The sequence below is a fragment of the Protopterus annectens genome, chromosome 2.part0 (genome assembly GCF_019279795.1).
Source record: "Protopterus annectens isolate FY-2018-M chromosome 2.part0, PAN1.0, whole genome shotgun sequence".
NCBI lineage: Eukaryota > Metazoa > Chordata > Ceratodontiformes > Protopteridae > Protopterus > Protopterus annectens.
The window spans coordinates 979,443,563-979,471,283 of NC_056728.1; the positions used below are offsets into that span (position 1 = coordinate 979,443,563).

Here is a 27,721-nt window from a genome sequence, read left to right on the forward strand (position 1 = left end):
TGATAATTACCAATGAGTTTGTTCAATGTTGTGTTTTGAACAAATTCATTGATGATTATTCAGTGTACACACAAAGTTAGAGACAACACACACACACATATATTTATATATGCTCAGAACACATTATTAAGTTTAGAGGTAGTTATGCAGATGTGGATAACAGAGTGGAAGACAAGGACAGTACAGTAATGTGATGCAGGCTAGTCAGCACCCAGATCTACTAAAAGTATAATTCCACATTGTAGGATAACAGCAGAACTATTTGTGTAATTGGGGAAAGTGAATTGACAGAAAACTTTGTATACAGTGTATGAATGTTGTACTGCCTGGCATATTATATTCCATAATAAGTCATTATGGCTACATTACCCTTTAATGTTTAACTGACCCTCAGCATTATGTCAGACATTTGCATAGACCTAAAATGCAACATCAACACACTTGCCATACCTTGTGTGTACTGTTCTGGACATTTGACAAGGTGATGGCAGTCCTATACTTGGACTGAGACAACACATTCTTGTTTTCATTTGATGCATTCAGGTATGGGGTGTAGCACATTATAGCTTATCATCAGTGCATAGCAATGAGAGCAATCATCAGATGGTGACATAATGAGTGGGAACACTCTTCTGTCACTGGCATGATATCTGTAGTCTAGCTATCTAGACAATACATTTTGTGTGAGTAGACTATTTCTCATTCAGGGGCTGGGGTGTGCTTGTATGGTTTGGGTTATCCAAAAGTGTACTGGCAGGCCTTATGTAAATGTTGTTGCACGTTCATGTCATGCTAAGGTCTTCCTGGATAACAGTACTGCATCTATATATGTTTTTAGGTTTTATCACTTCTCTGAACTAAACGCTGTGTGCTTCATGCTAAGGTCTTCCAGGATAACAGTACTGCATCTATATATGTTTTTAGGTTTTATCACTTCTCTGAACTAAACGCTGTGTGCTATGTGATGCTATCACATAGCCGATGTATAGATGTGATTAATAGGTCTGTGAATACCATTCATGGGTCTTTGTCAAGGACACTGGTTTGCTAGCTTGAGGTGATGTCAAAATGAAAGAAGTGTACACAGTTAGGTTCACAGATTCATGGGTTAACAGCAGGCTATTGATCCAGAGGAACATCAGTAGCCTAGCCACAATATCGCATATTAAGTACCCAGTGGCATGACTAATTTGCATCTAGTTTTATGCCCCTTTCAATGACAGCTTCAGGGGCCAGACCTTGACTGTAATTGTGATTACCCATCCATGCATCCAGGTTATGCTTGAAGAGGGTCAGGGAGCTACTTTGCTTTATATCCAAAGGAAGTCTATTCTGTTACTGGGAGATTCTCTAAGATATAAAGCGACTTTGCCAGCAGGTCCTATTTATGTTATGGTAGAACATGAGTTCTCTTGAACAGGTGTTTACAATGTTACTAGTTCTGCGGATGTGCAACAAGTGACAGTGGACTGGATCCTTTGAGGCTATGTAGGTTTGACAGAGATTACCTGCCAGAGTCTACATGAAAACAGAAAAAAGGCAAAGTGCTTTAAGGCTGTCTGGGTAGCTCAAGAAAGACATACCCTTGATTATTGTAATGTTTAAAGAGAACATACTTCCCAAACAGTAGAGTTGGCTACACCCATTAACCAGTTATCTAGCAGGTAACATACGAGTTTACAATGACAGTAGTAACCTTAAACTTGATGAAATATAGTCCATTTATATTAGCTTTCATGCCGCAGAAGTATATTCCAAAGAGGAAGCAGCCTAGGACAGAACATGTTTATGACCCTATCAGTGACATTCTTCTGTCATGAGCAAACATCCCCCAACATTTGCTTCAACTTTCAAATGCTAATCAGTATAAACTAACTGTATTTCAGTCAAATATTCAGGAAATGTGTGAAAGTTGAAAACATTTTACCACAATGAATGAAAGAAAAAAGTGAGAAAAAAAATCCAGTAGGATGGAATCACTATTAGACAAGTAGTTATGGGGTGATTTCTGAAGGGCAACATACAGTATCAGCTAATGAGAAAATATTTTTAGAACAGTGATTAGATTTGGTTCCAATGCTGCATGACATTTTGAGATAACATGCAAAATATTTCATTCTTTTAGAATGTTTGGACATTTGTTACTCAGCATGTTTCTTTGCAAGGCACAACTGTCCAAAGCAATGCTGTGCTGTAAAATGAGAGAAAATCTGTATGATTATAAAAGCGCATCTACATCAACACACACACACATTAACAAGCAACAGTAATAACAGACACATGAAAAATAATTGCCAGTGGAAGGAAAAAGATTTGTAGCAACAAGCATGAAAAACACTATTGCCTAGGCCTGAATAATTATTAGATGCAGTTTTGCAAAAACAAGTACATGGTAAAGTAGCTATCACTTCAATGCTAAAGAGGCACCAGGTCTGTGTGTGACAAGATACCATCTCTAGCTGAGTAAAATCCACTCATTCAGCAAATCTAATTGCTTATGAGTGGGGGAAGGAAAATACAAAAGGACAAACTGCAACTGTAAGTTCTAAGCACTTCCTCTAACAACCCCCACCGAGTTTGTGTAATCTGACCTGCAGTATGCTAAACAGGCTCTATGAAACCTTACCTCTAGGTAAACATGTGACTTACAGAGTACTAAAATGTAAACAAACTCCTCTAGCAAAAAATCTGCGATAGTGCCCCTTTAAATCTAGTTTGCAATAAGCAATAAAAGTCTGAGCATTAGACCAGACAGCTGCTGCGCAAATGTCAACAATGGGAGTTGTAGAACAGAAAGCAGAAGAGCCTATGGATCTAGTTGAATGTGCCTTACAAGACTTTGACAGGGAAAGGCCTTGCAGAATATATACAAAAGAAATGCAGACCAGAAAGCAGAAGAGCCTATGGATCTAGTTGAATGTGCCTTAGAAGACTGACAGGGAAAGGCCTTGCGGAATATATACAAAAGAAATGCAATCAGCAATCCATTTGGCTCAGGTAACTTTACAAACTGGTGATCCCAAGTCTGTTTAGTGAGAAACAAACAAAATGGTCTGTTTTTCTGAAATCCTACATCTTGTGTAGATAAAAAAACATAGCTGTCTTTGTACATCTAAAAGATGTAACTTAGTTTCACTTATTTGAAAAATGAGGGGGAAAAAAACAGGCAGGTGAACTGTTTTGACATTTGATTCACGGGATACTATAGGTAAAAACCACTGGAAAATGACTGTCAAATCCCAAGGAGGTGATGGATCTTTCACTGCAGGCCTGAGTAGAAGGTGCCTTTTAGAAAAGCCTTGCACAATTTAGAAGTTAAAGAGGCAGCTTTTTCTCCTGAATGAAAATTTCACATGGCTGCTAACTGTACTTTGATTGTAGAAAAACTACCACCTTGCTGAAAAACAGAAATCAAAAATTCTAGAACTGAAGAAACAAGGGCAGTAAAAGGGTCAATATACTTCCTAAGGGTCCTGCATTCAAAATATTTTCCATTTACTTCTGCAGATCTGCCTTGTAGAAGTTTTGCAGGAAGCCAAAGTAAGTGTCGAACTGGGAAGGAAAGCCTGGGCTGTCTAGCTATTAATGTAAATGAAGAAACCATGTGGTTAGTTTGAGGCCTAGAATATTAAGATGCTTCATCCTGGAGGGATGCAACAGATGGTCTGGAGTGGGTCCAGTATCCAAGGAGAATAACGAACATGACACCAAAGGAAGGGGAATCACACTTGGTGAGGCCAAAATGGGGCAATGAGGATAACCAAATTCAACCGATTTGCTTTCTTTAAGAATTTGGAAACAGAAGTAATGGTGGACAGGAGTAAGACAACAGAGGGCCAAATGTGGACTATAGCATCTATTGGTGACTCCCCCTGAGAGGGCATTAGAGCAAAATACATGCTGCACTTGTTGCTGTGGGGAGATGCAAAGAGATCACAGCGAGGTTGGCTCCAACGATGGAAAATCTTCTCCACCACTGACTGACAGTGAAACCACTTGTGAGGTAAGAAAATGGACCAGTTGAGTTTCTCCACTAGTGTGCTGGATTTCCCCGGAATGTGTGGTGCCATAAGAAAGCAGTTGGAGATCATCACCCAGTGCCGCATTTTCACTGCTTCTCGACAAAGGGAATAAGAGCAGGTTCTTCCTTGTCTGTCAGTGTACCAGACCACAGGCATATTGCTGGTTTGAATCGCAACAGTTCCAAGACAGAAAACACCTTGAAAGGCCTGCAACGCTAACATAACTGCTCTCATCTCTATGATATTTATGTGCGAAATAGGGGGGCCGTGTGCTTTGGACCATCTGTTCCAAGAAATGCCTTCCACCACCCCAAATGGGAGGCATCCATAGTCACTATGGCCACTGTAGAAAGTCTTGTAAATAGATGTCCGTGGTAAATCTCATCCAACTGAATCCAACAGCAAAGATGATTTCTGCATACAGGAGTGAGTTTGATTGCGAAAGATAGAGGATGTTGCCGGACAGACCACTGAACAGCTAGAGTCCACTGCAGAACAAGCATACAGTGACATGCCATACGAACTAAGTTTATGGCTGCTGCCACAGAACTTAGCACCTGAACAGCAAGTCTGTCTGGAAGAGCAGAAGGAACAAGAATTCGCTATACTTGAAACTTGATTGCATCTACACGATGTGTAAGTTAAAAGGTAATTTGACTTACTGTGTCCGCCTGTTACAGGACACTTTCTAAGACCTTGGAAACTCATGTCAGGTTCCTAAATGTCATCACTCTAGGAGACTTCAACTACTCATTTAGTGACTATAGTGCCTACACCTCTAATATAGGATATGACCAGAAAGGTTTATATCTAATAAATAAAAACTCAATGAACTAGCCCAACTAGAGAATAAAATAGTCTTGATCTAGTCAACTACCAATTCCTTCTCCAGTTAAGTCAGACCATAAGCAGGTAACATTCTTCCTCAAAATATTTAATCCCTATGAGGTCAATACAACATAATTCAGAGACTTCAAACACACACATTTCCTAAAATACTAGGACAAAGTCTTGATATTCATTATTACCACCAAGATGGTACATCAACAGATAGATTTGAAAAGTTGCTTTAGAACTAGTGGTCCCATCTAGATCCAAAATTTATGGGAAATTGAAAAGCAAACTAACCCTTGGTGGACCACAGACAAATGAAAATGACAATAAGAGGAAAAAACTCGAGTATACAAAGATCTAAAAAATCCCAAGTCAAGAACGATACTAGGAATTTGACTAAGAATTTTAAAAAGACCATTATATCTACTATGGCAGCCATTGGAACTTAGTCTGGCACCTGAAGCCAAGGACAAATACAAATCCCTCTTTACTCAGTTATGTACAGCACTCACATTAAATGGCAAACCCTACTCTGAGACAATGAACATTCACAATATCCTAGCAAATAAATTTACTGCAAGTTCACTGCTGAGATGACTATCCTACAACCTACAATACCCTGCATCTCTCATCGCTCACCTCTCACCCCCCCCCATCACTAAGTACAATTAGGTTCATAGGTTCATACTAGGCTATCTGCCCTAGGGCATTCATAAGCCTAGCCAGAGTGTGTTTGGCTTTCGCCACCCATTTTAAATTAATTTTGCTAAGCTCTTTTTCGAGGTTAGTATACTGTGCCTCTGTCTAACAGTGACAGAGAAGTGATATCCGGGGTAAACCTATGATCTCCCATCCACTCACCAAGATTCCTCTTGAAGAGAATCAATGAGGGACTCTGCCTAACCTGGACTGGGATTTTATTCCAAAGTGAAGGGAGCCTCTGGGTTATGAATCTGTCCCTCCAGCATGTCCTATTTATTTCAGTGCTGAAGTTCAAGTCAGAGTGTAGCACGATGGGATTTGGATTTTCTGAGGAGCAGCATGTCCATTAATTCCGGGTTGGACATGGCTTTATACGTCAGGCACAGATCATCTCTGAGCAGGCGGTATGCCACTAAGTAGAGCTGGACTTTCTTTATCCGGGCAGCATATGGCATCTGTTTGAGCCCTTTGATCCTCTTGGTGAGGTACTTTTGGGGTCTTTCCAGTTGCTGCAGGTGTCTGGTAAGGTACATCCCAAAAGGGGCATTGTACTCAATTATGGGACTGATGAGGGATGAGTAAAGAGGCACGATGACCTCCCGTGATCTAGATGCGAATCCTTTCATGATAAGGTGGGCTATATACAATGTTTTTCTAACCACTTCGGCCACGTGGTTGTAAAATGAGAGATTGCTATCAACTTGGGTCCCCAGGTCCCTAATTACTTCTTCCGTACTTAATGGATTACCACCTATGTGGTAATTTGTGCCAAAGGGGATGACTATACACTTTTTGGCATTTAGCTTGAGGCCACGGCTCTGGCACCAGTTGTCTGTTTCTATGAGGCCCTTTTGGAGGATGCTTGTGTCGGCTGGAGAGTCAATTATGGCGTCCAGTTTGCAGTCATCTGCGAACTTGGTCAGCCACAGTCCTTCCATGTTGGCCTGTACCTCCGAGAAATATATACCAAACAAGAGAGGTCCCAGAACTGAGCCTGGTGGGACGCCACTTGTAACTGGTTTGGAGTCTGACATGGCTCCAGCAATTCTAACCATGTGGGTTCTGTCCTTGAGCCAGTTTTCAACCCATCTAGTGACATAGGGGTTTATATTTAAGCTGGTGAGCTTATCTATAATGCCAGAGTGGGGTACTGTATCGAAGGCTTTTGCGAGGTCCAGGTAGGCTGTGTGGACCACCTTCCCTCGTCAATGGCCTTGGTGACTGTTTCAAAGAAATCGACCAGGTTTAAGAGGCAGGATCTGCCCTTAACAAAGCCGAACTGGGTAGGATCCAGTGTCTGTAGGTCCCCAATATCTTTACTTATGAGGTCCATGATGATCCTTTCCATAGCTTTACAGACCAAGCTGGTCAGGCTTAGGGGCAATAGTTTCCAGGATCCGTTGAGGCACCACCTTTGTGGATAGGGACCACTGTTGCTGTACGCCACTCTTTGGGTAAATATCCTGTAGTAAGGCTGAGATTGAACAGTAGTTTTATGTTTGGGTTTAGCTCTTCTTGGAGTTCATGTAGGACGCAGCCCGGGACACCGTCTGGTCCCACTGATGCTGTGCTTTTTTGCTTTGGAGAGGGTGGCTCTTACCTGAGATGTCAGGGGGGCAGCACTCTGCTGGGATAGATATTTGCCCTTTTGGTGGGGGGGGGGGGGTTTGCACTGGACCTGTCAGCTAGGATGTTGGCAATGTCTGTGGGTTTGGTGTATTTTTTGTCATTTTGGACTAATTCTGAGCATATCTGGGAATTCCCACCCAGGTTCCCAACATAACTAAAGAAAGCCTTGTGATAATCCTTAGTGTCCTGTGCAATTTTTCTCTCTAAGCTGGCCTTAGACAATTTTATGAGTGCCCGTAGCTTTTTGCTAATACTGATCAGAGATGCCTTCCCTTTTTGGGATTTTGCTCCATCATGTAGTAGCTTCCTCCTTCTGTTGTATAGTTTGTTTATGGCTGGGGTCCACCAGACAGGACGTTTGCCTTTGGAGGATTGGGTCTTGGTTTTATTTGGGATTGCATGATCCATGCATTCCTGAAGGTGTTCATAGAATGCGTTTATAAAGGATTCTGCGGTGTGGGCCGTATTTTCCACAGGCCCGGGGGCTTTGAAGGACTCCACCTCGGTTTTGAGGAGTGTGAAATTTGCTTTAGAGAAGTTTTTCACTGTGGTTTTCTGGGCAGGGGGTGGGGTCAGGATGTGAATATTCAGTGAGATTAGTTTATGGTCTGATCTTACCAGTGAGGGATACACTTCTGGTCTGGAGCATAGAGTCCCCATGTTGGTGATGATCAGGTCCAGTATGTTTTCCCCTCTTGTGGGAGTGGTAACAAGTTGTTCTATAGCATTTGAGTTTATAAATTCTAGGAACATTTGGGCTAGGGTGTTGGAGCTACAGTAATGCTCCCAGTCTATGTTTGGGTAGTTGAAGTCGCCCAATATAATGGTGTTTGGAGAGACCTTCATATTTTCCAGTGTTCTCAGGTAGGCCGAGTGGGGTTCCTGGGTTTGGGAGGGTGGTCTGTAGCAGGCTATAAACTGGAAGGCAGTTTTACCCACTGTTGGTTGCACATGGATAGTCTCTGATGCTTCGTGCTGTGCCACCAACCTGGAGGTGTGGGTATCTTTGACGAATATTGATACTCCCCCTCCTTTTGTGGTTCGGTCCAAGTTTTGGGGCCGAAAAGCATGGTATGAGGTATAACCTGGCAGTGCTGGGGTGCTCTCGGGACCCTTGAACCAGGTTTCTGTTACTGCACAGATATCGATGTTCTCCATGCTAAGGAGAGTTTCGAGTGCGTGCATCCTGAGGTTTAGACATCTGGCGTTGAGTAGCATTACTCTTAGTTTCTTATCCCTTGTGATACCTATGGAGGTGGGTTTGTCTTTTGAGCCTTGCCTAAAAAAGGCACTATGGGAGTAGCAAGAGCCTTTGCCAATATCCGACAGCCCAGGGGTGACAGGTGCAAGCCATCCCTAGAGAAGCATCGTGGCTTGTCGAGCATGTCATCCCAGGCTGACAGGCATTGGATCCCCTTTGAATGACACCAGTACTTAAGCCAATTGTTGAAGTTGATCATCTTGTCTTCATATTGTAGCATCATTCTTGGTGAGTGTAAGATGCTACTCAAGGTCAGGGTCATACCGGCCTGGGCTACATGCTCAAAGAGCTCCTCTATGTCTCTTTTCATGTAGTCCAGGGAGGTACGTCTCAGGTCATTCACACCAGCATGGACAATGACTGAGTCATATTTGTACTTGCCTTGGAGTGACCTGAGTGTTTGTGTTATGTGGCGGATCCTAGCGCCCTACAGGCAGCTCAGCGTGACCTTCTCCTTGTTCAGCCTGGTGAGTGGGACGTCAGTGTGCCTGACGATAGAGTCACCTATTACAAGTGTATCATGTGTGCTTAGCCTTAAGGGCTGTGACTGTTCGGCACACTGGCTTTGTGAGCTATGTGTTACACGTGTTTTGTTTTGGGGTAGCGGTTGCTTGGGTGTCTGCTTTAGAGGTCTCTGCTGCTTAGGCAGATTTTTATTTAGATCCTCCGAGTATGTTTTTGTGTGTTTGTGTGTTTGGTTTGCTGTCGTGGTAGGTCTATGTGAGACTGGAATTATAGTGAGTGTGGTTTCCTTCTCCTCCTGACTGGTTACGCCAGTACTGAGTTGAGAGAGCTTAGCCTCCAGTTTGGCTATATGGTTGCATCTCTCACATGTGTTGGAATTTGTTGGGAGGAGGAGAGGGTTTTTGTCTGTGTACATGAGGCAGTTGTAACATTGCCTCAAGATTCCCAAATTCACCAGCTGGACCGGAGAGGAGATTGACAACTGACCTTTGGACATGCTAGAATAGTATTGGGAATTCCTTTATAATTGAAAAAAAGGGCCAGTGGGGAACAAGGTACTCAAGGGGAGTTTGTGAGGGTGTAGTGCTTTTAATTTTTTAGTGCTGACTTATATAATTGCTTTAGTGAGCAAGTGCCAGGTAACTTAAATGCAATGTGTTACAGGTAACTTAAATGCAAAAATGACAAACAGTAACTTTCTTTCAAGTGAAACAAGGAAATAAGTACAGTAAGCAATGCAGATATCACTAGGGATCCACAGAAGCGCTGAAAAGCCGCATTTTAGGTGGAATTAGCGTTTCAGGGAAATAACAAGCAGCATACAAACAAAGCTAGATTCAGCAGGCCTGGATCTAGTCTATGCTACAGCAAACAAGGTGTATCAATTTCAGTAAGAAACAGTTCAAATATGCAGGCACTATAAGCCTTTAACCAGAAATTCCCAGCTCAGAAGGGCACAGTCCAGCCTCTCCTCCCACAAGAGTGCAGACCACGAACCTTCTTAATGCAAAATAACTGGCTTGAAGCCCAAGTGCTTAAACCAGAACTAATACACTTTTAGAATAACAGACACTGAGCCCTCAATCAGCAGTTCCCAACTTAGAAGAATGTAAGCTACCTGTCCTGCCACCACAGTGATCTTGCAGAGATCTTGCGTTCATACTAGGCTAACTGCCCTTGCGAGCCATTGGAAGCCTAGCCAATTATCCCTTGTGAGACTTAAACCCTGCACCTTGTGTTTGTAAGGCAAACACCTTAACCATTAGGCCATCCTCTCGCAGGCCACAAACCTTCCTAATGCAAAACAACTGGTCTGAAGTCCAAGTGCTTAATCCAAAATACTTAGAAATGATAGCTACACTTTAATCAAGTTACTACCAAGCAGTAATAAATACAACTGAATACTTTAAAGAATGCCTGGATTAGTGCTCAAGTTATACAAACAAAGCTAGATTCAGCAGGCCTGGATCTAGTCTATGCTACAGCAAACAAGGTGTACCAATTTCAGTAAGAAGCAGTTCAAATATGCAGGCACTATAAGCCTTTAACCAGAAATTCCCAGCTCAGAAGGGCAGAGTCCAGCCTCTCCTCCCACAAGAGTGCAGACCACGAACCCTCAATGTAAAATAACTGGCCTGAAGCCCAAGTGCTTAAACCAGAATTAATACACTTTTAGAATAACAGACACTGAGCCCTCAATCAGCAGTTCCCAACTTAGAAGGATGTAAGCTACCTGTTCTGCCACTCCAGTGCAGACCACAAACGTTCTTAATGTAAAACAACTGGTCTGAAGCCCAAGTGCTTAAACTAAAAGGCTTAGAATGAGTTACACCAAGCAGTAATAAATACAATTGAGTACTTTTAAGATGACGCAAAAGCAAAATAATGTAGGAAGAAACACAAATACAGTAAAAGCAGATACATTTTTTTTTTTTTTTGAGTGAGCAAATGAGATGGGCCCAGGAGGAGTATCCAAGTGCAAATTTACAAGAGGGGCGGGCACTGGAACTTAGTCTGGCACCTGAAGCCAAGGACAATTACAAATCCCTCTTTACTCAGAAATGCAAGATCATCTGACAAATTGTGTTAGCAAATTTACCTTAACAGCAGACTTTTGAAAAAACACTGAAGTCTTCCCCATATGGGTTATTTCTTACCAAGGTCATACTAGTTTAGCCATCTTCCAAAGCTTTAGGGCATCAACGTGGTCAGCTAGCTCAAGCTGAGCCGACTATAAAGGCATGTTTGGATACCAAGCCCTTCAAACCTTTCATTCTGCAGAGAGAGGGAGGCTGAGCCCTGAAAGGACAATGTTAGGAACAAAAAATAACTGTTCACACCCTAGCCACCCTAGCATAAACAACACACCAAAACACAAGGGGGATGGAGGCAGAAAGCCATACAGGGAAGGCTTCAGTGTTCTTCACTAACCTAAAAAAAAATGGACTTAAATAAACTAGAGGTCTGCTAGAACTAAATCACTAGATTCGCAATACACTCCCCCTTACAAACCTCATCACTGCACTGCCCTTCAAAAACAAGTGGTTTGAACTACCCAAACTATTATTTTACAATCTACTACTACAAATATCATAGGTTCATACTGGGCTATCTGCCCTAGGGCATTTATAAGCCTAGCCAGAGTGTTGTGTGGCTTTCACCACCCCTTAGGATGAGAATACTATGCCCATTTAGGGTTTAGTTTACTGTGCCTCTATCTAGTAGTGACACAGAGATGACACCCGGGGTAAACCTACGATCTCCCATCCACTCGTCAAGAATTCTCTTGAAGAGAGTCAGTGAGTGGCTCTGCCTAACATGGACTGGGATTCTGTTCCAGAGTGTAGGGAGCCTCTGGGTTATGAATCTGTCCCTCCAGCACGTCCTATTTATTTCTGTGTTGAGGTTCAAATCTCTTGCTCTCGTGGCTCTGATGGATTTGGATTTTCTGAGGTGGAACATGTCCATTAATTCCAAATTGGACATAGCCCTGTAGGTCAGGCATAGATCACCTCTGAGTAGTCGGTATGCGACTGAATAGAGTTGGAGTTTCTTCAGCCGGGCAGCATATGACATATGTTTGAGACCCTTTATCCTCTTGGTGAGGAACTTTTGGGGTCTTTCCAACTGCTGCAGGTGTCGGGTAAGATACATCCCAAATGGGGCATTGTACTCAATCATGGGCCTGATAAGAGAAGAGTACAGGGGCACAATGACCTCTCTTGATCTAGATGTGAATCCCTTCATGATAATGTGGGCAATATAGAAGGTCTTCCTAACCACTTTGGCAATGTGTCAAATGAGAGGTTACTGTCAACTTGGGTCCCTAGGTCCCTGATTACCTCTTCCGTACTTAATGGATTACCACCTATGTGGTAATTTGTGGGTACCTTGTTTTTCCCAAAGGGTATAAAGTACAGTTTTGTACCTACCATAAATGTAGATGTTCGAGGATTCCATTGCTGCAGTCCTTACTATTGGGTATAGTCCGCGTCCAGTCGGCCCGAATACCAGAGTATAAGGCTGACGTCGGTCATGGCGCCTTAGACTGGCGTCCATGCGTCAGGGTACTAATGCGCATGACCGGCGTCATATCCTCAGTCTTTTCTTGCCCCAGATGTCAGAAGACCCTAAAAAGACAAGGCCCAGAATACCTGCACCAAAAACATGTACAATATATACAAGAATATATACAAAAATATAAGCATGTAAACTCACCTACACAACCACCCCTAAACACAGAGGGAAGGAGGAGGTTGGACTGCAGCAATGGAATCCTCGAACATCTACATTTATGGTAGGTACAAAACTGTACTATGTTCTTTATCTTCCATTGCTGCAGTCCTTACTATTGGGTAGAATCCCAAAGCAGAGGTAAGGGAGGCTGGCAAATCATAAAGAAGTAGGAGCTGACAACATGCCTTGCAAAACAGCTGTGGCCAAACCAGCCCTAGACTTAGAGTAGATAGGAAGGTGATAATGCTTAGAGAAAGTATGCACTGAACTCCAAGTAGCTGCTTCCAAAATATCCTTAGTTGCCCCCCTAGAAATGCTGTTGAAGTGGCAGTAGCCCTAGTGGAATGAGGCCTAATCCCAGCTGGAATCTCCTTGCCATGATGGGAATAACAAAATGCAATGCAAAAGCCAATCCACCTAGAAATAGTTTGTTTTGACACAGGCTTGCCCTGTGTACTCAAAACAAAAGAAACAAACAACTGCTGAGACTGCCTAAAATCCTTAGTCCTGCTTAAATAATAACTAATTGCCTGTGTACATCTAAAGTGTGCAAAATCTTTCCCCTTTATTTTGAGGGTCTGCATAAAAGTAGGCAAATGAATAGTTTGGTTTAAAGCCACAGTAGAAACCACCTTAGGCATAAAGGAAGGATTAGTGCGTAATGATACCCTATCCTTATGGAAAATCAAAAGGGCTCTACTGCCATAGGGCCTGCAACTCAGACACCCTTCTTGCAGAAGTAATAGCCAACAGAAAAGCAGTCTTTCATGACAAGTATTTCAATTCAGCAGTAGCTGCAGGCTCAAAAGGTTGTAGAGTAAGTTTTCCAACACAAAATTGAGATCCCAAGCAGGAGTAGGAGCTCTCGTGGCCTTATATTCTTTGCCCCTCTAAGAAACTGCTTGAACAAAGGATGCGAAACAATGGTGGGTCACAATCATAGTGAGCTGAAATTGCTGCAGCATGAATCTTAATGGAAGAGAAAGACAAACCTTTGTCCAATAACTCAGTAAGATATTGAAGAGCCACACTCAAATTGGGCTCAGAAATCTCCAAATTCTTTGCTGTACTCCAAAATAAAATCTCTTCCATTTGTCATGTGACACTGTCCTTGTACTAGGTCTTCTAGCTTCCATAATCACATTTAAAACTTGTTGAGGAAGTTGAGACCTGCTGTGTTTCAACACAGAACATGCCAGGCTGTTAGATGAAGAGTGAAGCTTGACATTGAGCAGATGACCGTCCTTCTGAGATAACAGATGAGGAATCAGAGGTAAAGGCCATGGAGGCTTCTTTACCAGACTCCGTAGTAGTGGGTACCAGTGTTGCCGAGGCCAATCTGGAGCTATCAAAATCATCCTTGGCCTGTCTTGTCTGACCTTTAATAGAACCTTTGGAAGAAGAGGCAGAGGTGGAAAGGCATACACATGAAGGTTTTTCCAACTGAAAGACAGAGCATCCACTTTCCAAGCTGTGTGATGAAACCCCTTTGTGCAATACTGTGGCAGCTGGTGGTTTAGTGGAGAAGCGAACAGATCTATGTCTGGAGTTCCCCATGACACTGTCAATTTCTGAAATACATGAAGATCCAGTTTCCACTCGTGGGGATCCATGATTTGTCTGCTTAACACATCTGCTAAGGAGTTCTGTGCTCCTGGCAGAAACCTTGCCTGAAGAGTTAGTTGCAAGCTTAGCGCAGTCTCCCATAAAATCATTGCTTGCCTGCATAGAGGATAAGAATGTGTTCCCCCTTGCTTGTTGATGTACCACATGACAGTTGTGTTGTCTGTTAGAATCAACACCTGCCCTGGAAGAAGTAACTCCTTGAAAGCCATTAATGCAAACTGGACTGCTAACATCTCCTTCATGTTGATATGTAGATGCTGTAGTCTGGCAGGCCACTTGTCTTGTATCCACTTTCCATGTAGATGAGCTCCTCAAGCAATGTCCGAGGCATCTGTCGTTAAAATCTGACTCCGCCTCTGGCGGGTCACAGAGAGTCCCTCGTTTAGGTGACATTCCTGAGCCCACCACAAAAAAATTTTTTGAAGGCAAGGTATTACTTGAATGACAGTGTCCAAATCCTGGCAGTGCTGTGTCCATACATTTTTGAGATACCATTGTAGCTTCCTCATATGCAGTTTGGCATTGGGAAGTACCAGAATACAAGATGCCATGAACCCTAATGCTTGAAGGACTGTCTTTGCAGTCAGCACGGACTGATGAGATAGTTGATGGAAGTAAAGTGATAGACTCTTTTGTTTGTCGGGGTTAAAAGGCCATCTGGGCTGCTGTATTCAGTCTCACACCCAGAAAGCACATGTCTTGAGAGGGTACTAGACTGGACTTTATTTCGTTCACAGAATACCCTAGGCATCTTAGCACTGCTATAACAAATTCCAGATGCTGTAGAAGGTTTTCCTTTTCTTGAGCCAGAATCAGGCAGTCGTCTAAGTAAGGATAGATTTGAATTCCTTGTAGCCTGAAGTAAGCTATCACTGGAGCCAGAACCTTTGTGAATACTCTGGGCGCAGTAGATAAGCCAAAGGGCAATGCAGAGAACTGATAATGAGAATCTCCAGTTCGAAACCGCAGATACTTCCTGCAACTTAGCCTTATAGGCACATGAAGGTAAGCTTCCTTGAGATCTAAAGTTACCATCCAGTGATCTTTGCCCAGCAGAGGTAAAAGCTGTTGTAACGTCAACATCTTGAACTTGGGAATGTCCAGATAAGTGTTGAGGAGAGATAAATCCAAAATCGGTCTCCACGTGTTCCCCTTCTTTGGTACTAGGAACAGGCGAGAATAATATCCTAGGCCCCTTTCTGATACAGGGACCTGTAACCGTGGTGAATGATGTCCAACACCCATCTGTCTTGAGTAATTAAATCCCAATTTACTTTGAAAAGAGACAGTCTTCCTCCCAAAGGAGCTGCCAGACGAGAAACTACTGGCAGCTGAAAAGGCAGGTCATTGGGTCTGTTTACGAAAGGACTGACCCCTGCCCTCACCAGAAGTCTGAGCAGGTGAACTCCCTGTTCTAGGCCTAAAAGAACCTTGAGCTCTGCCCTACCACCTAGACCTACCCCTAGACTGGGAATCATAAGCAGGATATGTCCACCCCTTAGCAGGCCAATTTCTACTAAACTTCGGTGGCTGCACCAGCAAAAAATCTTTAACAGTTTGCATAGACTTAGCTTTGTCCTCCATTTTCTTTAAAACTGCTTCCACAGGCGAACCAAACAACACATCAGACTGTAAAGGAGCATCCAAAATCCTTGTCTTAACATGCTCAGCTAAATTCTGATCTCTCAACCAGGCATGCCTGCGAAGAACAGAACTAGTGGCAGCCACCCTCGAGGAGGCCTGCACAGCATCAAAACCACATTGCAAAGAATGCTTGCCCACTTGTTCAGACACATAAACCAAATCCAGCAACTCTTTACACTCAATACTTTCCGCCAAAGCATCCACCTTAGATTTCAATTGTGAAAGGAGATAATTTTGATATTTTAGCATGTGAAACTGACAATTCAACGCTCTCATGGCTAGAGTGGAAGAAGTATATACTTTCTTTCCCCACCTATCCAAAGCCCTTGCCTCTTTATCAGTGGGAACAGGATTTTTAACCACAGAGGCTTTAACACCTTTAGGCCCCTGAGAGACAGTTTCTGGGTCCGCCCTAGGACTCTTAAACAAATACTTATGAGCTTCGGGCACCCTATAGTACCTATCAGGTTTAACAGGAGCAGGAGGCAAAGAGTCAGGGTTCAGGGAAGCCTCTGCAAAAACATCTTCCACTACATTCAACACAGGAGGTATAGCTAAGGGCCTATGCTGGGGTAAAAACAAGAATTCCCTAAGCCTTTTCCTGGAATCAGAGTAATCCTGGCCTTCCCATTTAAAGTGCTCCCTCATGGAATGCAGAGTCTCTGAAAATGAGAAATCCTCAGGAGGAGAAGCTGAAGGAGTGGCATCATCCACATCAGAATCAGAATAATGAGGAAACTCCTGCAAATCTTCCGCAGAAGACCCAGAAGCCTCTGAACCCTGTTCAAAACTGTCAAACTCTGGTTCCACCCTAGGCCTCTTATCAGGAGGGCCCATAGAACCTCGAATCATAGTAATCAAATCTTCTGCCATTTTAAGCATATGTTTCTTAGGTACAGAACCCGAAATGCTAGGAGAAGCCCCCACTGAAGCTGAACTTGGCCTACCTCTAAAAGAAGTTTTGGCAACAGAAGGAGAGGCTCTAACTACTTTGGGAAGAATAGTTACCTGAGAAGCCCCCTCAGCCTGGCCTACTTCCTGAGAGGGTACATCCTGTAAAAGTAAAGTTTCTGCCTGAGAGTCCATAGAAACTCCTGGCAAAACCTCTGGCTCCACGGAGCCTCCTAAAGAACCGACGTCCGGGACTGCCGGTTCATCAACCCTAGGCTTTACTGTTTTTGTCCTTAAGCCTGGACGAAGCGAGCGGGCATCGAGCATCCGATTTTTATAATTGCAACGCTTCCCAAACACTAACCTGGCACAGTCTAACCTCCTCTTAATAGTGCGTTTGTTAAACCTAGCACAAGAGCGGCAACCAACAACGTCGTGCTCAGGCCCTAAACAAGGTATACACAATGTATGGTAATCCCTATGAGGTATCTGTTTCCCACAAGAAATACAGTTATTCACTTTTTCTGACATCCGGTTAAATACTGAGGCAAGAAAAACCAAAATGTTCGTACTTAGCTAACTCTGATTCGGGTCTGAAACTCCGGTTTGAATATTTCAGAACGCCAACCTGCACTCGCAAAACTGCTTCTGCATCGGACCATGCGGCAAAAAAGACTGAGGATATGACGCCGGTCATGCGCATTAGTACCCTGACGTACTGACGTCAGTCTAAGGCGCCATGACCGACGTCAGCCTTATACTCTGGTATTCGGGCCGACTGGACGCGGACTATACCCAATAGTAAGGACTGCAGCAATGGAAAACGAAGAACATCTATACATTTTTTGGCATTCAGTTTAAGGCCCATGGCTCTGGCACCAATTATCCGTTTCTATGAGGCCTCTCTGAAGGATGCTTGTGTCCGCTGGAGTATCAATTATGGCGCCCAGTTTGAAGTCATCTGCGAACTTTGTCAGCCACAATCCTCCTATGTTTGCTTTCACCTCGGAAAAATAAATGCCGAACAAGAGGGGTCCCAGGACTGAGCCCTGTGGGACACCGCTTGTGACTGATAAATGCCCAGCACTTGGTACAACCATACAGCAATAACAGAAATGCAAGATCATCTGACAAATTCTTATTACAAGTCACTAAATCCAACAATAGCTATAGAGCTTCTCTATTTTCCAACCAAGTATCCATAACATGGAACTCCATCGCTCAACACATCCTAAATGTCACCAACCCATCCAAGTTTAAACTTCTTCTCAGGGAATATCTAACCAACAACTGTCTCTCCTCCTACACATCTCCAGGGTGATCATACATCCTAGTCTTCTAGCTCTCCTACATCACATCTGTTTTATTTTTTCTTCTCTCTACTCCAATCTGTCCCCCTTCTATTCCCATTCCCACGTTTTCCTTCTCTTGAGTTCCCCCTTCTCTCTCCCTCCTACACTTCTTCCTCCCCTAAGTTCTCTTTACCTTCCCCACTTAATTTCAAGTAGCCCCATCTCTGGGTTCCCATATACTTAAGTCCTTTCATTGACACTTCCATTTGAATGTCTGAATGCCTTCTACTTGTAATAAACTGCTGTCTATAGTGCTGTCGTAATACTGTATTCTGCTTGCAATGTTTTAAATTTTTAAGTTAGACACTCCTAGATATTTGTACTCTCTTATTCTACACGTTCTTTGGCTTGCCTAGTAAATATTGTTATATGTGTTTAGTTTATGGTGGAGCTTTTTTTTTCCAGTTTTCTGGTTAGATGCACCTGGATACTGTGCGGTGTCTCTTCTACATATTTTCTAGTATATATTGTTTTCTATTTTTAGTTTGTAGTGGAGCTTTTCTCCCTGGGCCTCCCCTGAAAGTGGACTACTAATCCACTTGGACCATACCAGTAAACAAATATCAAATAAAAATCAAACATCTACTATTATGGTAAGTTTAACTTACAAAACTATACTATGTTCATCATACTGATCACTGCTGCAATAGCCTTAGCTACATGGGTAAGATACCTTTGCTTACTATATTTGGGAGGTGGAACAAGAAGGGTCCAGGAGCCCCTGGAGAATGGTCTTAGTAATGTATGGAGACCTAGAGAAAAAAATCAAGCTTGTAATGCCTTGTAAATGTATGCTCAGAGTACCAAGGTGTTCCTTAATGGCACACAGCAATGGTCATCCCAATCCACAAAGGGGGAGCCACCATGGACCCTGGGAACTACCGGTCCATTAGCCTGATGAGCCTGGTCTGCAAGGCCATGGAACGTATCATCATGGAACTTATAAACAATGATCCTGGTAATCTCCAAACTCTGGACCCTACCCAGTTCGGGTTTGTAAAAGGCAGATCATGTCTCCTAAACCTGATAAATGAAGCGGTCATCAAAGCCGTAGATGAGAGAAAGGTGGTTCACACAGCCGATCTAGATCTCGCCAAGGATTTCGACACCATCCCCCACTCTGGAATTATAAACTCACTAAACTAGGTATAAATCCCTATGTCACAAGATGGGTTGCCAACTGCCTCACTGACAGAACCCACACTGTGAAAGTAGCAGACTCTAAAATCCAACTTCAGGCCAGTGACAAGTGGAGTACCACAGGGTTCAGTCCTGGGTCCTCTCCTGTTTGGTATCTACTCCTTTGACGTACAGGCTAACACAGAAGGTCTTTGGCTAACAAAGTTTGCAGGTGACTGCAAACTAGGAGTGATAATCAAAAATCCTAATGATGTGGACATCCTACAAAAAAGCCTCACTGAGACAGATGCCTGGTGTCAAAGCCATGGCCTCAGGCTCAATGCCAAAAAGTGCAGTGTCATCCCTTTAGATAAAAACTCTGTACCCATGAATTACCACATAGGCGGTAGTCTACTTAATACCGAAAGTGTGATAAGAGACCTTGGGACACAGGTGGACAGTAGTCTCTCCTTTGATAATCACATTGCCACAGTAGTCAGGAAATCCTTCTATGTGGCACACCTCGTTATAAAAGATTTCTCATCCAGGAAAAAAGAGGTCATTGCACCCCTCTACACATCACTCATTACACCCATTATCCAGTACAACGCCCCTTTTAGTATGTACCTCACAAGACATCTACAACAACTGGAAAGGCCGCAGAAATACCTCACAAAGAGGATTACCAGCCTCAAACAGATGCCCTATGCAGACCGTCTCAAAAAACTCCAGCTTTACTCTGTCACATATCGCCTACTCAGAGGCGATCTCTGCCTAACATACAAAGCTATGTCGAACCCAGAGCTGTTGGACATGCTCCACTTAAAGAAATCCCAAACCCTCCAAGCTACATGCTCTAGGGACCTAAACCTTGTCACCACAATAAACAGAACATACTAGAGGGACAGATTCCTGTTCCAGACACTTCCCATACTCTGGAACAAACTACCTATCTATATCAAACAAAGCTCCTCATTAGCACTCAAGAAAAATCTTGATGATTGGATGAGAGAGAGGAAATTCACCCCGGGGATCACTTCAGTGGTTCTGCTTGACAGGGGCACAAGAAAATAATTTTCTTGGGTGGCGAAAGCCAGGGTACCATTTGGCTAAGCTTATATAGGCCCTAGGGCCAATAGCCTAGTACCTACTTATGAACCTAGAACACTTCTAGAATCCAACCCTTTCCAAAAAGCCAAAGAAGAAGCTGGGGCCCTGGTACAGAAGACCTTAACCACACCTGCAACAGTTCTGTTGTGATGTGTTAACAAAAGGTAATAGCCTGAAACAACCATTTGGAAATAGTCTGTTTTGCATAGGCTGTCCATTCTTCTTACTGTCAGAAGAAATGAATATTTGAGCCAAAGATCTGAAAGGATTTAGTTTTATCAAGTACCAAAGCTGTCTGTGGACATCCAAGGCATAAAGTGTCCTTTCTCCCTCGTTTTTTGTTTCAGGAAAAAAAATAGGGAGATGGATAATTTGGCTTAAAGTAAAGTACACTTAGACACCACTTTAGGTATAAAAGAAGGTTTAGTTCTCAAACAAACCCTATCTTTGTGGAAAAAGAGATAAGGCTGGACCTAGCATAAGAGCTTACAACTCAGGCACTCTTCTTGCAGAGGTCAGAGCAATCAGTAAAACAGTTTTCCATGTTAAGAACCTCAAGTCAGCCAGATTAGCTGGTTCAAATGGAGCAAGTGTTAGCTTCTTTATCACAAAATTAAGATTCCAAGGAGGAGCCACTAGTTTTCTTGGGGGCCTCTTGGATAAAACCCATTTCAAAAACATTTTTACATGACAATGAATTGAAAGAGGAGGATACATGAACAAACACGTAGAAATGGTTGATTAATGAACATCGATGGCAGAGTAAGAAAGGCCACAGGATAGTGACTCACACAAATATTGTAAAACGAGAGAACAAGTGGCCCTGAAAAGGAGTCATTATGTTGCTGGCACCAACTAGAAAACCTTTTACATTTGTAAATACAGTTTACTAACAGACTTTCTTGCCTCCATTACTACCTGTGACATATCATCAGTAAACAAATGCCTAAAGGGAATTAAGAGCCTGTCTTCCATCAGTCACCTGATGTTGACTGGGGTCAAGGTATATCAAAAACTCCTAATCTCGTGACAGTAGAGCCATTCTGTGAGGAAGCGTGTGGTAATTGCTCCTGGCCATTTCCAATGGAAGGGAAAACCACTGTTGCCTGGGAAAGGAGGGAATCACCACAATGATCCTCGGGGATTTCTTCTAAATCTTCAGATGTATCCCAGATATCAATGGAACTGGTGGAAAATCAAACAGAAACATTCCTATCCAAGGAAAAGAAAGGGCATCTTGTTTCCCATGTCTTCTTGCATGGAATCCTGCAGCAGAATCTTGTCAGCTGTCTGTTCAAACAGGTGGTAAACAGTTCTATTTGAGAAACTTCCCACAGCTGGATCAAATCTTGGAAGACCCCCTGATCTAATTACCATTCATGAGAGTTTGTCCTGGCTCTGCTCAACTTGTCTGCCTCACAGTTTTGCTCTGATGTAATTTAGGATGCAAGTAAAGTGAGACTGTGCTGTGAAGCTATAACCCAAGCTAACATGGCTAGTCTGCAGAGGGGGTATGACCTGGTTTCTCCTTGCCTTCTGATGTACCACATGACTGCGGTATCTTTTGTAACAACTTGAAGAGGTCCCAGGGACCAAAGATGATTCAGGAACTTGCCTTGACCAGGACAAGCACCTCATGTGTGTATGTGTGTGTACACACACACACACACACATATATATATATATATATATATATATATATATATATGCATATATATATATATATATATATATATATATATATATATATATATATATATGTATATATATATATATATATATATATATATATATACACACACACACACACACACACACACACACACACACACACGTGTGTGTGTGTGCTTGTGTCTGTACTTGGTGACTCCACATACCTTGCACTTTTATCCCTTCTGAAACTGCTCTCCAAGCAAAGCCTGAGCTATCTCTGGTGAGTGACAGCTTTCTAACAAGGAGGGAGATGGAGAGATCCAGATTTAGGAATATTTGCTGTCTACACTAAGTGTTTTCATTTTTGACAACCCCCCAGCACTTTTGAAAAGAGAATTTATACTGGTGCTGGGACCAGAAACACTTCACAACAAAAAATTAAAACAGCATCTGAATTCTTACTGGGGGCATCATGAGAATTGGATGGCATGAGACCCAAAATCCTGAGGTATTCCTGGCACTGAACAAAGTTTGAATAGAAAAAAAAATGTGGACAACCTGTATCCTGCAATGAGCTATAACTGAAAAAAAATAACATTCTTGTTCCTTGTCAGGAAAAATAAGAATTTAAAATATTTTTCATATCACCTGGGAGGTTCTGAGAACGCAGCCAGACAAACATTCTCAAAACAGTTCCAGTGGCAACAGCCCTGGAAGAAGTATCAACAGAGTTATATAAACTGTAAACAATGAGTTCTGACGTGAACAGTGGAAGAAATTCATTTCGTTAAAACAGATGTTTCCTCACAAGAAGAAACTACATGCAGAAAATTCCTCATATTCACGAGTCAGAATAACTAAACATATGAGCCTGATGATTCAAAATTCTGAAACTCAAAGCTGCTGAAAGATACACCCCCCCCCCTCACACAGACACACAATCAATAACCTTCCCATCCTTGTAAGAGAGAGTAGAATTGGATTAACCAGAATGTTTAGGATTAACTAATGCTACCACTGTAAGGTCAGGTTCGGGAAGAGTGTAAAAAAAGCTTAAATGAGAAACTTTTTATACATTCTATCTGCCTTTTTTAGGGCTGACTGTCAGAATAATTGCAGACAGTGATGCACATCCTCCAGAGCTGACATAACTGCGGGCATGGGTGAAGCTTCTAGAAATCTCTTCTGTAAAAATTCATAGTATTTTATGAGGGACTGAGAAAAATCTCAAGTGTTCTCTCAATGAAAATACTGACACATTCAGGAAACAGTCTCAAAGACAGAAACCTCCAAAGGGAAAATCAGAAACTGAGCTCACCTCTAAGTCTCAGTCAGAATGCTGAGAAGAAAACTCTGCATCTGTCCCTTCATCTTTATGTCCACATTCAAAATCTTGACTCTCTTTAGGAAAAGAGGTATCCTACTTTCTTCTACCAGAAACCATGGTTCAACAGCCTGAATTAAACCCAGAGTCAGACCCAGTAAACTACTCCTGCCTAATGAAGTTTAAGGAAAATTGGATACAGTTTTTTTGTGTTTCTTTTTGAAAGGGAAAATGGGGTGAACAGTGTTAATGGCAGCAGCTTCTCCAAGAATGGGCAAAATGTTCTGACTAAACAGGGAAGCCTTCCCTGTTCTCTCTTTCAGGACCTACACACACAAGTGGCTCTCCCTTGCCCACTGAGGGGACCCAACAGTAGCAGCAGAGGACATGGCTAACCCCCAGTTCATAGATGCTGTTTGTGCTACACCAGAGAGATTCAGAGTAAAAGATGAGTGGTCTGAGGAGAAAACGATGGCCACATAAGAGTCATCCACCTGTGGCTGAAGCAAATTGCTAGACTGCTGTGATGACAAAGGATGAAGGGTGTTTGCTTGACTTTTACTATTTGTGGCTGAAAGAAAGACCAACCAGTTTTGTTCCATTGTCAAGGTGAAAATGGTTCTTCTTTCCAAAGGAAGACCAGCAGCAAAAGCTGGTAAGAATTATAAGTGCCAAAAGTCACCTTTTTCACATAACATGGTAAAAAGCACTTTAAAACACTCTGCCAGCTCACAAAACTAAATAAATGCAATCTTCCCCAGAAAAAATGGTTTTCAATTATTTGAAACAACTTTTAAAATGAAAGGAAAAAAGTGCACTCCCATTTAAAAGTACGGTTAAGTCTCATGCCAATCTGTTAAAACAAACTACTAGCTTAAAATAACTTTCCTAAACAGGAACGTACAACACAGCAATAATATTTTAATTTGGAAGTTTTTACCCAAAGGGAACTCATCTGCCCAGCAAACGAACAGCACAAGCCAGAAGTCAATCCTCAAAAGCCCACAGAAGAGCACTATATTCAATGAAAGGAAAGCTCTGAAGGGCTTGATACCCAAACCTGTCTTTTTAGTCAGAGAAGCTTGAGATGACTGAGGGTATGGCATGTGGAAGGTCCACTGAAGCTCTGTAAGTTAACCAGCTGTTATGCAAGGTTACTGCAGTAGTGATTAATGGGATCAACATTATGTATTGAAAATGCAACCCAAGACCAAGAACGCTTCCCTCCATGGGACAAGATAATGTGCCAGGCTGTATTTTTTTTTTTTTTAATCGTACCAAATATGTCCTGGTGGAACTTCTTAAGTTATTTAACATCCGCCTGGCTTCAGGTTCAATCCTGGAAGTATGGTATACAGATGATCAAGGGGAATATTATCCACATCTGAAGATGTCATTATTGTCCCCTAGTATTCAGTACTGATCAGACAAATTACATATAAACCTACCCTTAGAATGTACCTCATCTAACGCATTAGAACAGCTGGAAAGACACCACAGGATCCTAACAGGACCTTGGCTTAAAATCCTTAACCTACCAGAAAACGGTAAAAGAATGGTCCCTCTTTTCTGTCTCTTATAGGTTCCTCAGAGGAGACCAATGCCTTGCCTTCCAATCAATCAAAGACCTAGTAGTCCAGGAACTCTTGTACCTTCAAAAATCAGACAGTTCCACAAATATCAGAACAAGACTAAATCTGGTTAAGTAAATCAAAAAAATAAGGTGGAAAGAGATTTGATATTCAAGTGTCTCCCTCACCTCGGGAATACACATCCCCTTCAGATGAAACATTGTCTGCACTACCTTCCTTCAAACAGGACCTGGAAAATTGGATTGGTATTCATATATTCACCCTTTGGCTTAACTGGCCTAGCTCTCCTTGAAAGAAAAGATACAATCTGGGTAATAACTGACAAGGTGTAATGGTAAGCAGCCTAGTGTTGTATGCGTCCTATAGGCAGATCATTAGTTTTCTCCAAATTTCATCCATTAATTTACAGTTCCTATTTGTACATAACTGAAAACAGATTTGACTGTAAAAACAATTCAGATCACCAAAGATGGCTTTATCTCCAATGACATTCTAGTCCTGTATACGAGATGAAGAAATTTGGTCTCCTCTACAGAATTTATTAACTTCAACCAAATAAATCTGGTAGAAACATTCCATATAGCTGGCTTGATCCCTTTAACCAACACAAAAAAAAGAAATATATTTGCTACTTACAAATCTGCTGAGGTTGCGTTCCAACACTGCCAAAACCTCCAAAGGATAACCCACTTCCTAGCCCAGTGCCCAAGCCAGAAGTTGTTCCTGCTCCAGTACCAAATCCAAACCCTTTGTTCAGAGTATTGCCAAATAAGCCTAAGGAAGTGAACAAAACAGAAGTCTTAACAAGTGCTGGCTGAACCAACCACAATCCTAGTTTCAACATTTCTTTACTAAACCAACCATACTGTGTCTGATTTGGTTACTAAGGAGTACAAAAAAACCCTTTATGTATGCCAAAGATGTACAGCAGCGAGTATATACATTCAGAAAGGTAAAGATCACAAGTTCTTACCACATCAATCTGTGAGAACACTATTCCTCAGTGAGACTATGATGCAAAAATCATTCCATGTTTTGAACAGGTTTCTCCCACCTTCAGAGTGAGTGCATGTGTGGCAGGAGGATGCACACCCTCTACAGGTGAAGGCATGCTTGACCCCTAATGCCACCAGTCTAACCCAACTAGTTAAAGAGACCATTCCAGCAAACTAAGACCTACAACAAAAGAAACATACACTGCAGAAGAATATTGAAATGTATTTGCTTTGCTTATCAAGAAAGGCAATTAAAGCCACTGCCACTGAATGCAAGGCCATCAAAACACAAAGACAGGACAGGATGGCAACTGAACATCAGCAGGACTGGTGTCCTCACAGAAATAAAGGTTCAAAAGGCAGAATCCTGAAAAAATAAAGATACTAAAAATGGTTCAACTCCTACAACAGCAAAAGTCCAAGAAACAATACTTGACAAAGGTGTGACTGAATGACTAAGTGGGCAAAAAACAAATATCTACTATAAAGAAAATTATGAAGCAAGCGTTAAATGGCCTTCCATTAGCTATGCATTTCAACTCAAGGACCTTTGCCTGAAAGGAAGAATAATGCAGCTAGCTTTATATACATATAAAATGGATATATGTATACATATGTATATATCTGTCTGTGTGTATATGTGTGTGTGTGTGTGCGTGTGTATATGTATATATATATATATATATATATATATATATATATATATATATATATATATATATATATATATGTATATGTGTGTGTGCATGTGTATATGCATGTATATTTATATATACATACATATATATATATCTATATATATATATATATATATCTATATATATAGACACACATACATATTATGTTAGTAGTTTGTAATAGCTTTTATTGGAGCAAAAAGTTTTTATTTATAATGTACAATAATTACTTTGGTTGCTTCTAGTTTTTCGGTTTTCTTTTTGATAAGTTACAAAATACCGTCCGAAAATGGAGGAGATGCCGATGACTGGTCCAGGCTCGAGTAGCCAAATTGCTCACGAAAACCATAGGATGCCACAGGAATTTAATGCTTTAATTAATGAGTACAATGATACTATGCAGACAGCGAGAAGCATCTTAGAGAGATGCCAGACACTGCATAATAACACGAGAGGGTTCTCTCCAAGCCTTTTTTCAGGAACAAGTAACACAGATGTGCAACGCCCTGAAGAGGGAAGCAACACAGGAAATTTAACAGGTGACGAACGCACAGACACCTCAGTACTACAACCAACTAATATATCGGTAGATGATGCTATATTAATACAAGTAGCACAAGCTGCTAGCGAAAATGAGAGAAGAGCAAGGCGTATACAGGACATTTCCGATGAAGAAACACCTTCAACGCCAGCAGGAATTAGAGCTACTAATGTACCAATTCACAATGAAGGACAACCAACGCTAGCAATAATAAGAGACACAAATGTACCAACTTCCCTAAATCAAACACATGGCAGTAATGACATTCTTGGTCACGGTCAAGCAACTGCCCAGCAGCACATAACCCCAAATGGAAATTTTATTCTACAGTTTCTCAGATCCAACGAGGCCAACAACCCCTTTTTACAAAATAATAGTGCACAAGCACATCAGGTACAAGAGGAAAATATACAGCAGGTAAACCGCAATAATTTACATTGTAAGAATCTTATATTTGATCTTGAACGGCTGTTGGTACTATACAAAAATGTGGAATATGACAATTTGTTAATATCACCATACGTCCATTACAATATTGTTCCACAAGGT

The 27,721-nt window shown here is 42.0% G+C and overlaps 1 protein-coding gene across 3 annotated transcripts in view; it reads right to left on the minus strand.

Annotated features, from left to right (window-relative positions):
• The window catches only part of NUP54 (nucleoporin 54), a 1,988,420-nt gene that overhangs the window by 1,111,339 nt on the left and 849,360 nt on the right, over positions 1–27,721 (minus strand). For all 3 annotated transcript variants that reach the window (XM_044061229.1, XM_044061231.1, XM_044061230.1), the window contains one exon: positions 25,596–25,733. In XM_044061229.1, coding sequence (XP_043917164.1) covers positions 25,596–25,733 — 138 coding nt within the window. The remainder of the gene's footprint in view (positions 1–25,595; positions 25,734–27,721) is intronic.